General features: G+C 38.5%; 2 protein-coding genes and 1 long non-coding RNA gene across 7 annotated transcripts in view; 1 reads left to right on the forward strand and 2 right to left on the reverse strand.

The window, feature by feature from the left end:
• The window catches only part of PUM3 (pumilio RNA binding family member 3), a 28,219-nt gene extending 27,930 nt beyond the window's left edge, over positions 1–289 (reverse strand). Inside the window, exon 1 of the mRNA XM_075526884.1 lies at positions 185–289. The gene's annotated coding sequence lies outside the window, so the exon portion shown is untranslated. The remainder of the gene's footprint in view (positions 1–184) is intronic.
• On the forward strand, positions 39–6,163 carry LOC142421804 (uncharacterized). 2 transcript variants are annotated; one of them, XR_012778979.1, is made up of 3 exons: positions 39–551; positions 2,242–2,448; positions 5,783–6,163. It is a non-coding gene; the product is annotated as an uncharacterized LOC142421804 (long non-coding RNA). The 2 variants fall into 2 exon arrangements; XR_012778980.1 differs by lacking the exon at positions 5,783–6,163 and adding an exon at positions 4,696–5,557.
• Positions 6,164–7,359: 1,196 nt separating this feature from the next.
• LOC142421802 (histone-arginine methyltransferase CARM1-like) overlaps positions 7,360–13,534 on the reverse strand; it is a 78,936-nt gene continuing 72,761 nt past the window's right edge. Inside the window, exons 11-15 of one of the 4 annotated variants that reach the window (XM_075526887.1) lie at positions 12,406–12,543; positions 10,520–10,609; positions 10,147–10,179; positions 8,865–8,947; positions 7,360–8,139 (exon numbers count right to left, since the gene is read on the reverse strand). In XM_075526887.1, the coding sequence (XP_075383002.1) occupies positions 8,872–8,947; positions 10,147–10,179; positions 10,520–10,609; positions 12,406–12,543 (337 nt within the window). In that variant the 3' untranslated portion in view covers positions 7,360–8,139; positions 8,865–8,871. The remainder of the gene's footprint in view (positions 8,140–8,864; positions 8,948–10,146; positions 10,180–10,519; positions 10,610–12,405; positions 12,544–13,534) is intronic. The other 3 variants (XM_075526888.1, XM_075526889.1, XM_075526890.1) reach the window with 3 other exon arrangements.

The following is a 13,534-nucleotide window of genomic DNA, read 5'->3' on the forward strand; positions in this document are numbered from 1 at the left end:
CGCGCGACAGTGCCGAAGCAGCGTGCCGTAAAGCGACGCGCGGAAGGCGAAGGGCGCCACGCTCTTCCTCCAGCGTCCTCTCTCCGGCCCTCGGCGGCGGGGTCTGCGCCGTGCCGTGCCGTGGGGAAGGCGCCTCCATCCGCCTCGGGGTCCTCCGTAGCAGTTCCCGTTTGCGTAGACACACCCCGGAGCCCTGGAAAGGGCGGGCCGCTGTGAGGAAAGGCCCCGTCCCCTTCCCGTGCTCCTGCCTTTGCCTTCTGCCTGCCGCTCCGCCGGCCCGGCAGCTGGGCCAGCAGGCCTGCCGCCATCTTCTCCAGCGCGGCTTGCCCAGTGCCCAGCATAAAAAAGATCCTGGCTTAAAAATAAGGTAATGCACCGCAGTACAGATTAAGTAGCGATGATGCTGGAGAACACCAGGTGGAGCTGTTACCTCAAAACGATGCAGATGTGACTAGGCGAGTGGAACGTCAGCGTCAAGTGTGTTTTCATATTCGGGTGTTCAGTAAAGTCATCGCTTCCGAATGGACAGGAGATCCGTATTCATAAACGTGGTAATTATTACACTGTGTGATTACAGCTATGACAGGAAGTCAGAGCATAGTAAATACTTCTGTAACACCACCCATAGTATATTTGAAAAAGCAATGTAGAGAGAAATTATTCGGTAGAGTTTTTTTTCTTCAGGACAGCTGGTGATATTACTGTTTTCCTTTTATTTGTCTCCTGGGAAGCACTTGGCAGTGACTTGCAAAAAAGAACAGGCATAGGCAGGATTATGGTGTTTAGTTTTCCCCACTCCTTGAAATTTTAACATCGTGCCTGTCAAAATTATGTGAAAATTGTGTTTTAAAGGGGGTGGGGGGAAAGACTGTGCATTTTGAAGCTTGGCTTAAGTCAAGGAGCATAATATCACAAGTTCGCATGTTCCCACAGCCCAGATGCTTTTCTTCAGTGTTTGGAACAACCTCTGTAGATTTTTGAGATAAGTCTATTCACCACACTAACTAGATTTTCCATTTTTTTGGTAGTTTCCTTTTAAGAATTAAGACCACGATCAAGTAGGACATTAGAAAATATATTGCTATGTTCAGCTTGGTTGCTATAATACAAACATCTCCCAGAGGACAAACCAATGAAATTTTTGAATGTCAGCCAGAGATTTCAAGTCAACCAACTTACAGGTTCAAGCATCTATCATTCATAAAAAATAATTAAGGGTTCCTTAAAGATCTTCAGGTACCTTAAAACAGGCTGTAATTATAGAAGATTTTGACCTAATCATGTCTCCCGGGTATTCCCAAGTGTGTTCAGAGTCATGTATCAGCACATATGTTTTAATGTCTATTTTTCATGTCTATTTGATCTCTCTTCTGGACATTTTTTTGATTCCATGGAGGTAAAAATTATGAAAGAAACCAAAAGATAACAATTCAGAAAGAAGAATTTGTGATTTGTGAACAAGATATGTAATGTTGAATTCAGTATTGCCGGTCTGTCTCTCTAGAGAAAGTCTCATCTCAAGATCCAGATTTACATTCAGATTCTAAAATTGTGTCTTACTCTCATAATTGTGCATTACTCCTTCAGCGTGAGGTTTCCAACTTGGTATCCCAAGCATATTTTTTGATACCCTTAAAGATGTGGTTCTGACAATGGGTTTTTTAAACAAAAAGAAGGATCATGCTCTTTGGACAGCAAAAACAAGCAGTAAGAATTGCAAGAGCAAGAAGCATGTTTCACTGAATAGTCATAGGCTGGATAAGATCATCATGAAGTGTCTACAGCCTTTTCTTCTTTCACACAGTGCATCCACATCCATTCTGATTTGTCTGTGGAATAAATTTGCTATAGTAGTACCAGAAGCAGTGCTAGCACACTTAGGGCCAGTGCCTCATCTGGCACTTCTTCTGGCATTGGCTTCCAACTCAAGGAGTGGTGAATTCAGTAGTGCTGAATGCCACACCACTTTATTTATTAGCAGACTTTGAAGAAATAAGAGCTGTGGTAAATGTAACAGGAAGTTTAAAAATGGCATGTCTCACATTCTACATAAAGATTCACAAAAGTGTGACAATATGCCTGCTGGTCTGTCCTAGCCAAAACAAGAATCCTGTAGTGTCTGTAGTAAAAAGTCAATGAAAAAAAAATCATAGGCTGGGGTTTATTCATGCTTTTGTTAATAGCACATTTATCTGACCATTTTCACATCTAAAAAAATATTTTGGCTCTGTGACACAATAGATCTGGACCTTGTATTAAGGCAATTGTAGTGAAGACTGCAACAATGAAGTGCTGTCTTACTGCCTTGGCCAGGACTGCTCTGCTCACTTCAGTGAGCCTCCTTTGACAAGACATCCAAAGGTGCAAAGCTGTAAGAAAAATGGAGTGTAACCACAGCCATAACCTGACTGTTCCTACCAGCAGGAGAATAATTACCACAGAAGTCAGGTAAAACTGCATCATTTCATTTTAATTTGTGAATGGTACTGAAGGTACTTTCTCAGCTTCTGAAGATGGCTACATGCCCCTTGTCTAAGACTGTTATTTTATAGCTTACATTATTTGTGGAGAAGCAGACACTTCGGCTATCCTTGTAAATGGATTGATCACCATGCCTTTCAGCTGGCGATCGTCTCTGGAGAGAACACCACTCTTACACAGCCTTTGAATCCATTATCTCCCTCTACACTTACTCCCGAATAGAAAACTTAATTTTTTAATCTTTCGTGTCATCACAATGCAGCCCTCTGACCTACAAACACAGCTAAAGCCATTAGTGTCTCTGCTGCTCCAGTTGCAGTGTGTCAAAGACCTCTTCTCTGTATCGCTTTTTAGGCACTGCAGGAAATATGGTCATTAAGTTAGGCAGCCACACTGGGTATACTTTGCTCCGACTAAGTATATCCAACCCTTTCATAATGAAAAAAAAAAAAATCTTTTTTTTTAACCATCAGCTGATGTGTAGGTATAACTGATATTTTGCTCCTGAAAAAGATCCCCAAAGATCCAGATATAAAGACAGCCTGGAACTGGTCGCTCCTGAGTGATGAGCAATGGAGAGGCCAGTTACTCCTGCTGCCGTGCTGGAGTTGGAAAGGGTGGTGACAACATGTAATATTTCTATCAGTGACCATCCATATGCTGGGGTATACCATAGCCAAGGAGGCAGCGGAGCCACAGGTGTTTCACTGCCCCCAAACTGTCTACTCCTGGTTTTGCTTTTGCCTATAGCTGCCTGCAAGCTTCTTGCATCATGATTTTTAACTTTCTGAGTAACTTAGAATTCAGTGCAATGTTTGTTAAAAGTCAACTGAGTTGGAAAGATGATGAGATGCAGTTAAGAAATGGTGAATTCTCAGCAGCAATTACAGCATGTTACTCTGGGATATCTGGTTACATTGAGAAACACAAACTAATTCGCAGTTACGTTGTTTCATTTCCTCACTTGGGCTGTGTGAGAGAACACTCAAGTTCTGGTCATTTTGCAACGTATAGAGACCTGGTAGAAGTGACAGAGTGGAAGTAATTTTGCCACCTGTTCAGAAAAATAGAGGGCAGGCTTCCCACACATCTTGGTATTGCTCACTTGCTGTTGTTTCTATTAAATATACCTGTTAAGAGTTTCATCCACATGACAACTTAAGTGAACTATATTTCCCTTTTTCCAAAGTTGGCTCAAAACACTCAGCTGTAGAGTCATTTGTTCTTATTTCTCAGCTCACTATTTTGAGGGTGGATGGAGTGTTGCAAAGAACAAGATTCTTAATGTGTATGTCCTGGCATCAGTGTTCCTGGGAGAATTTCTGAGATCCTCTGAAATCCAGCATTATAGTTGAATGTTGTGAGTGAAGGCTGGCCTTTTTCTCTTGCATTGTTTTCCACAGAAAGACCATGAGTACTCTTTGATCTACAGGTTTGCCAGACCAAGCCCTGCTTTCCTAACAGATCTTGGGAAGGCACTATTCACTTAAAATTCTTCGGAAATTCCACCTGAATTCTGGCAAAACTGGATCCATGTTCCTGCTCTCAGTATGCACTTACCAATTATCTCATATATTAGCAAAGGAAAACTTGTTCTGTTGGGATTTTGGGTGCTGGTGATTTATTTTAAAGAAAGTACCATGTTCAGTTCTGTGCTATTTCCTGAACTCAAGCGTGTTTCATATTCTGTGGTAGCATTCTCTTTTAGTACTGCTTATATGAACATTCTTACTCATATAAGGGACAGTGCTATTGAGCAATGCTTTGTTCACAGTAGTTTTGAATCATGATCCACTAGATATGACTAGTGACTGACCTGTTAGCTAAGGGACATCTAAAGCCTCCTGGAAATTAGGCTGAAGTCCCAGAGTTCAATGTTGCAAGATGATATGCCTGACAACTGGCAAACCTAGGGAGGGGCAGCCACTTTGAGAAAGACATTTTTATACTTCCCACTCCTTTCTCTTTGTTTTTTTTCACTTTACATTAGTTTCTTTTTCTTCTGTAAATACATGCATCTGAATATCAGTAAAATCAGCATGGGTCAAACCTGGTGAGCTGAACCTGAACAGTTAATGTCAGGTATTTGATACCCTCTCGAGTGCGTCCAGCAAGAAATTAATTTTTCTGCCTGCAGTCTCCTGTTGAACTGCCGTCCTCCATTCTACTGACTCTTCAGCTACATCTTGACAGTGTATCTTTCCCCACTTTTAGCTTTCAACTTGGATCAGTGCAGAGTTGTAAGTGTGTGTTACCTAATCAAGAAGAGTGAAAACCTGTATACCACATGCCAAGGCTTCAGGAAGAATAAAATGCATACTGTCTGGAGACTTGTTTTCCAACCTCTAAATGCCTTTTTTTTTTTCCTTTCTTTTTTGCATCTTGAGAAAAAAGCATAAAAGAAACTTAGCTAAGCAAATTAACACCAATTCCATTGTGTTTCACTGCACTTAGATCCAGAGGCATCAAGATTGCTTTTGGATGTCATAGTTGTCACAGGTATTACAAAGAATGCCATCACAAAGATTTCTGTGGGTCTACTGCACACAATATGCGGTAAATCACTGCTTCTCTTAGCAACCACTATAGTAATAGTAACCACATTGAATTCCTATACTGTTCCTAAGGACAGAATATTCTAATCATCAGTTCAGATGGGAGAACTCATATAGATAGACATTCAAAAGGAAAGTCATTACTACTGAAAATGCAATTTATCATGAATCACTGTGTATATATGACTGCTTATAAAACTTTAAATGCATCTCTCTGGGGTGACGGTAAAAGAAAACAAACATATGCAATTGTTGAAAAATGAGCTGTTAAAAGCATTTCTTACTGCTGTAATTTCTTGAAGATGAACCTTCTAAATGACCGTGGATCCAACAAAGCATGAAAATTTACAGCTCCTTAGTATGATATTCAGTGTCTCTCCTATTGTGCTTTTTGAGTCTATGGGATGCAAGACAGTATGTCATTTTTCAACAGGATTAATATAGCCTCTTTAAGTATAAATGAGGAAATGCTATATTTCATAATGTGGTCAAATCTGTTCAAGAGTTTTACGTTGTAAAACTACATCTAGTTTTACAAAAAAAACTGGTTTTTTGTTCTACAAAAACTACTGTTTGCTCCAGCATCCCCACAGTTCTGCTTTAGTTTCCCTACATTCTCTAGCATTCATTAATGTTGCCTTCATAAAAAATCAAAACAAAACACCAGCATTTGTATCAATAAAATGTTTTCATTGACATGTTGTTTCAAAAATACTTTACAAATATATTCTCATGTTTATACCCAGAAAGACCTCCAAGGTGAAAACAGTACATTGTAGTCCTTGAAGGCAGGCTCCTGTATATTTCAAAATCACCAACGCTTCAAAGCAGGAAAGAAGAAAATGTTAAATGATAAGGAAGAAGACAGTCACAGGACCTTATTTCAAACAGCAAATGGTACAGGATCCGATCCTTCGGTTTTAGCATACAATCTGTATTAAAGTGAATTCCTGAAGTAGAGAGAAATACAAATACCAGTCCTGGATCATCCAAATCATTTCAAAGTAGTAATCACTGTGAAATATTCTTTGTACTTGTTACCATGGGAGGAAACAATCTTAACTCTACATATTGAAGGTGCAGTTATCAGATACATATGCCTTTTACTCTGGAATTAAATAAAGATACACAAGCTGACACTGCTGTCTGCTGCTGTTGTTTTTCCTCCGCTTTATTTACTTTCTTCCTTAAAAAGAATTGAAGTTGCCACATGAAATTCACAATGTAAGGTTTTTCCCTATGGAAAATAGAAGTCTTTGATATACAGATACTTTTTAGAAGAGGTTTGAGACTGAAATGTGAGATCCAGACAGACATGCAAGTCAATAGGTGACATTACACATCTATAAGCTGAATTCAGATTCAAATTTCATATACTCCTTTCATAATTGCTGAGGAAAACCTGCAAAACTCTAGAATGAACTACAGCTGCCTGGTATTTGGATTTGGAGATTCCTGGATTTGCTTCCCTCTCTCATATAAGCATAAAACCACCAACCACTGTACAGACTAAATTTAGGAAGGATAGATACCCAGCCATCAGACATTGCATCAGAAATCTCATTACACTGCTTGTACAGGTTAGAATGGTAATTTCTGTTATCATTCTGAGGCAGCAACCCACATTAAATACTACTTTTTAATACATATATATTTGTGTAACAAAACAGTCTTTTATTGTGCAAACTACATTTTTATACTAGAAGTCTCTCACCTGCTTTATTAAAAGCTACTGGAAATAACAAGGCATCAGAAAATAACAAATCATTTTCTGATGCTAACTTCAATGGGTTTCATGGCCTCAGCCATGAAGTTCATGTTACTTTTACAAGTTTCACAATTTTAGGGAGTACTTTCCATAAGCTCATAAACTATCTTTAAATAGCTGCAAATGGCTGTTGACTTGGAGAAGAACCTCTGGAACTACAGCTGTTTCTTAATTACTCCCAGCAGGGGTCCTTAGCTGGGCTTTTGATCAAATGCAGCATGTAACTTCCCGAGAGAAGGGTCAGCTTTCTTGGGGCTTTTCATTCAAACCAGCCTTCCAACCGCATGTGGAAGGCTAGAGGCTGATTATATCTTGCTAGAGGTATCACTGCAGTTATGGTTTTCGTAGTAAAATGACGTATACATTTCTGATTTGACTCCAGCTCATTAATTCAGCCTAAGGCATATACTTTGAATGACAGAAATACATTCTATGAAAGTCACTATGTGCTTTTTATGGATAACATTGTCTGGAGACAGATCTCATTAGAATCTGTACTGTAACTGTATAGTCTTCCTCATTTGCTAGGTACACGAGCCAAAAATACATCTTTATATAGCTTGGACTATCAATACTTCTCACAGAGCTACAGAAAAAGTGAAAGTCACACATAACCTATCATACAGTTTTATATCCCACTATGCTGGGAGTAATTTACAAATGTGTCCTGTTACACTTCTATAGGCACAGAGAAATCTCAGAACACTTACAAAGTATATGCAAGATTACTTTAGGTTCATGTCTCAAAATGAACCAAATTAATGAGTCCATTGAGAGAAAATTGAAGTATTTAACACACTGCCCTGGTGAGCTAGAAGATTAACACCAACATTGAAATATCTAGAAAAAAGTGCTGAATGTTTAAAGCATGGACACTACATACTGCTCAAAGATCTTTTGATGTGTCACGTATAAACATGAGGTAGGTTTTGTTCAATAACCTAGAATATTGGTAAGAATATTAAAAAAAAAAAAAAAGACCAGTTAACCAATGTGAGCTTACTGTAAAACAGAAATAAAAACAAACACAGAGAAATAGTTCTTTGTTCTATATCAAATGAACTTTCTGGAATAAAATTTAGTCTGCTGCAATTCAAGTTTGTAAATGTGAGCGCAGGCTAAATTTCAAATTTAAAAAAAAGGGATGGAACCACAATATTCCCTTCTCATGTGATTCACATACAAGTACAGATATGTACAGTTACAAACTGATTTTACACAAGCACCAGTAGGCCTACTAAGAACTGAACTGATTTCAGTCTCACTGGTTACTCAGCTTGGTGAGAATCTCACTTCTGTTTTCAGATGCCATATTACAGTATATTCTAGGCATACCTAAAAATGGATGAAAGAATAAAATAGTTATAATAAAATATACCATTCTTTGATAGCTTACAGCACTAGCTGAACTAAGCAAACTTAATAAATTCTAATATAGCTTTTATTTTACTATGGAGTAAAAACTGTTGACAGCTTTTTGATCTTTAATAAGGACTTCTATGAAATCGAAAGTGTTGTAAGCACAACACTCAGCCAATGTATGTCAGATAAGTCTCATTGGAATAAAGCTAGGAAATCAGTCGCCTATGCTGTTACTGGGTTTATTAAATGCAGCGTGATTTCAAATTTAAATTGTAAGTCTTTTCATCTAGATTTGCAGCTGTGCAAGCAAGTGTAAAATGCTACCAAATCCACTGTAGCTTATTTTACAACGGCAGAGGCTTTCTTTTGCTCTTATGTATAGAAGCTCGGGCCATTGCCTTCACAGACATGAAAGGCTTCCCAGTCCAGTCTTTTATTTTTACCTTATGCTATAAAATTAGTATGGAGTTGTTTTAAATGAGAAAAAAATGTCCAGAATTGTCCCTTCCCTACTATCCATCCCTGTGGTACAGAGGTAAGTACTTGTATCAGGGATACTATGAAGCAGTGATGCAGAAGAGAGCTAGGCTGTATGTGTTGGCAAAATGTCCCACCATGCACTGGCATTTGCATGTCCTAGTTTAAAACCTGGATTATATTTTAATTTTTAAAAACCTTACGAATGCTTTGAAAGTTACCTCATGTTTATAAATAAGCATTTTTCTTCTGGGAAGTCTTCTTTGCCTTTGTTTTTTGAACTCTTTCAGAGTTCTGGTAATTGCTATGGGAGGGCTAGGGGAGAATGGAGAAGGATCAATAAACTAAAAAAAAAAAAACCTAATGAAGCCTCACAGGGGAAGCCTGTTAAATAAGGTTAGTGTGTTGTGGCAGGATTTCACAACCAAGCACTCTTAAGAATTAATGTATAAAAGAACAGCAGTCTAAATTATTGAACTCAATATGGTTAATTGGCTAGCAACCATGAAATCACACAGTGGCATTTTTACATTCAATTTTCAACTAGAATACCGCTTCATATAACTTAAAGTACTTCTATATGTAACACACAACTTGACCATTTTCCCCCCTGCTTTCTTGCAAATGAGTGACAGCATTCTGAAAGTGATTTCTACATTTTATGTAAGTTAAAAACTCTTAACAAAAGCTTCTTTTGCTTCTAAATGTGTAGACTTGTATCATCTTCGAAATTCACTCACACTTAACACAATGGGTGCTGACAGTAAGTATGGAGATTTTAGAAGACCGGTAAACTTACTTGGAATCATCCACACAAAACGCTTTTAGATTTGAAACCACTATTAGCCAAACCAAAAACATAAGCAAGCTAGAGATTGTCCATGTCATAGGTCAAATCTGAGGAAATTAATCTTTTCCAGTGCATTTTATTTATAGTTATTGCAAGTCTTCCATGACCGGTCTTTATTACAAAAGCATTTTTACGAATTTGATCAAAGGGGCCCCACTCTAAAGCCAAAATGGCTGATGTGCCGCGTATTTGATGTACAGATGAAAATTAATGTTCATCAGACACAATGGATATTTTGTTTTATAGGATTATTGTAGAATTGTCTTATAGGTATGAGTCAAAAAAATAGGAAACAGGAAACATATAATGAATGAGGGAAGCATTTTCCATGTGTACCTCTGGAAAAAAAATCAATTCCGCCAACTCTATTTGCCCATTTTTATGCCAAATACAGCATAAGAATAAGAACTGAACACAGCCAGGCTGTTTTTCTCAAAAATCCTTTTTCTCTGGAAGAATTGATGGCTCTTTCCTCCTGCTTGTTTTGATCTCTAATTGACAGCTTTTCCCAAAATACGGTGCTGTAGCAACGCCTAATGAATGTCCCTGCTCGGCTGGAAAGGATTGCAGCAAGTAGATTTTTTTCCTCCCCTCACATTTAATACAGAAAGGACAGCTCCTTCATGTCAAATAGTAATAGCAATATTACCTACTTAGCAGAGTGCATCCTGGCATATTGCTGATTCCTCAAGTCACAGTGATGCACATCACACAACAGGAAACAGCAAAAGATTTTATGTATCCATTAGTTCAAGTAAGTAAATGTCTACTATTTTATCACAGCATTAAATCATTACAGATCTTAAAGCCTTTTTCTTTTGCTCTTTGTCACACAGCCTAAATAGAATATGGGCTTACGTAAGGAACTACTGCTAACACAAAACAATGATGCCCTCATACAGTTTATTTTATTTCTACAGGTAAGAGGTCAGAAACTTGTTCTTCCACAGTAGGTGTGCTTTGCTTCCTGTCATACAAGATGTTATCACTCTACAATGCTATATTTTAGTCAAAAGCATTTCTTACCTAAAAAATGGATTCTTTAAATCAAGAATGTTACCAGATTTAAATCCTGTCTGGTCCACCATAGCCACAATCTGAATATCATAACTTTGTCTGCATCAGAAAGAGAAGTATAAAAAAGAGGTAATGGAACTAAAACAACTGTAACATCTTGTGTGAAAAAATAGCAGTGTAGCCACTGGCTGAATAATAACCACTTAATATAACAAGCAAAGGAAATTTATTTGCAGTGGTATCAGTGCAAGGGCATGATTATTTAATCATCTCTAAAGAAGTAACATTTACAAGATGCTTAAGTGATTTTAAGAGTTTGCATCTGAAAAACATAATAATTTTGCACTGATAGTATTCAATAGTGACAGTCTTTTTTTCCTGTCTCTGACAGAAATACTATAAATTTCAACATTAGCAAGTACAATCAGAGTATTATTTCATGATCAAAAATATCTAACTGGCCAAACAGCATTAGGTTCACTCTTGTCATAATCCTGGATTTCATCAGGAAGGATATTTTCCACCAGACTTTTTGCAAGAAACTGAGTTTACACAGAAAAGTAAAGAGGACCAACTGAGAGTACACCAAAACACTGAAGCTGACCAAAGCTGGTCCTCCTGCATGCCACAGCAACTGCAGAGTTACACAGAGGTGCTGTGTTGATCCCGAAAGCAGATTAGCTTTGTGGCAGGACTTGTTAGCTCAGTGCTAAGACATGGGTAAAGTGATTCTCATTCTCAGTCTGGCAAGGTCGCTAGCTCAGGTGTGCCTGACCTATGCTCCATTGCAGATATGCCTTATGTAGTGACATATTTACAGCAGTGGCTGTGTGATCGCTTTGTGACATACAGTGTTTCTTTTATATATTAAAATACGGGTACATTTTGCATTTGAAAGGGACACATCAAGATCTGTATTATTTATTTTCTCCATGAGGAGTTTCTAAGCAGAACATCTGGAAATTTGACAAGTCCCAAATCAAGTATTTGTTGCTGATGTGATTAAAGAGCCCTAGAAGTATTACTGACAGCTTTGAGGTCACTGGAACCACCTGACTGTTTCTCCCCACCCCACCCCCCCAAAAAAAAAAAATTTCACCTTCCTACACCAAGGAGGCTGTGTTTTCTGTTAAAACGACACACATACATAAGCAAACCAGGCTGCAACATGTGTGACCCAGTCCCTTGAGGACTGTTTTCAAAGCAAAGCGTAGGAGTGGAGTTACCAAATGTTTGACTGACAGCAGGAACAGCAGAGAAGTCTGGTAAGGAAATACGCCCTTCCAAAAGCAGCCATCTTCATTAGCCTCAGTGGAAGAACAAACAATGCATGAAAAGCACTATTCTTGAACCGGGGAGCACTTCTATAAGGAATTTTTTTCAGAATTAAAAATGTAATGTATTTGCGATCAACCCTGCTTCTCCTTGTCTCTGCAGAGGACTTGCTGAGAGACAAGGGATGTTGGGCCTTAGGCAAACAACCAGGCTGCTGACAAAGACATCGCCAGAGGTTACACTACCAGAACAAGGTGTGGAAAGTGACTGGACATGACCTGAGAAAATTGCTATGTGTGAAAGATAGCGGAGTGGAAAGCTGACAAAAGCTGCATGTAGCACTGTGAGGGAAGGCAGGATATGACGGGAGTTAAGGAGAAGGTATGTGAGAAGGATCATCACAGGTTACTGGAGTGGAACGTGGAGACCTTTTGGTGAGCAGAGTCTCACAAGGTCAACAGCGCCTACGTAACTGTATCAGTGACACCATATACATTGGTAATGGTACCAGAAATAACAAATGTGGGTACCAGCGTACCCAAAATTAACTGGTGTCTTTTGGGTACCTCTAACAAGAACAGCCACACTACAAAATCTGCTCGGGAAGCTTTTACACTTACCGCTTATTGGCAACAAATAAGACTTTCCCTGAGAGAGTTTCCCCCTCTTTAGCAAAGAGGGGTGTCTGAAGAAGGCAGCGTACTTGATACCAGTGAGTGAGAGGTTCTGTCGGTGCAGTGGACAACCAAACAGTTACCCTAAAACAAACGAGAAAAACTATCTAGACTTTCTCTCCTGTCTTCTCCTTTCAGAAACAATTTTAAGTTGTAAGGCCTTTATGTATGTGAGGCCTCAACTGCTCATAATAAACTTTAAACTGCCTCCAAGTAAACTGGGAGAGTGATTCTACCCTATGTTGGGAAATCAATATGTTATGCCTCATCTCCTTTCTTTATCTATACTGTGCCTGCCACCACCAGAGCTGTATGCCTAAGCCAATTATGGAGATTCAAAAGAGAGACTCTTCAGACTCCTGTTTTCTCTTCTTTCCACACTGCCAGGACAGAGAATACTAATTTTTCTCTCCTCTTACCACTCAGACAATTTTAACAAATTACAGGAAATCAAGGTTTGTCCTGAATGTGGCAATGCGATTCTTCACAATGGTAGTTTCATCCTTAAACAACACTCCCCAAGAAGGTCCTATACCTAGTTTTCACTTGCAAGAGATATTTCAATAATATATTGAAAGGGGTTGTAGGTGCAAAGAAAGGGATAACACAGGTAATACCGCAAGCCCGATCCACTGAGATTTCAAGTGCTAAGACAAAGAACTTCCAGAGTTGTAGAAACGTGAAAGATTAATCTGGTGATTAAGCAATTGCCTACTTCAAAATGGAGGCCTTCTCAGCGGAGGATTTCAGTCAGTTCCTACAAGTCTGCAACATTCTCTCCTGTTTTAGCTGCTGTGGCGTTTCTGGTTCCTTTTTTAAGATTAAAAATTTTACTATAAGCTGTTAAAGTAAATACAAATGCACATATGTCCATTTTCTTTCAATAGATATACTATTCTGAGTTCTTGACAATCCTCATTTCAAAGGCTAATAAAAGGCATTTATCAGCACAAATAAACAGAAATGCATTTTACAATTTATTGAAAAAAATCACCTCATCTAAAACTAGATCAATTTAACTGGGAAATCAACAAATCTTATCTAAGAACTAAATATAGATAGCTGAAATCTACAT

This window comes from Mycteria americana, chromosome Z (genome assembly GCF_035582795.1).
Source record: "Mycteria americana isolate JAX WOST 10 ecotype Jacksonville Zoo and Gardens chromosome Z, USCA_MyAme_1.0, whole genome shotgun sequence".
Lineage (NCBI taxonomy): Eukaryota > Metazoa > Chordata > Aves > Ciconiiformes > Ciconiidae > Mycteria > Mycteria americana.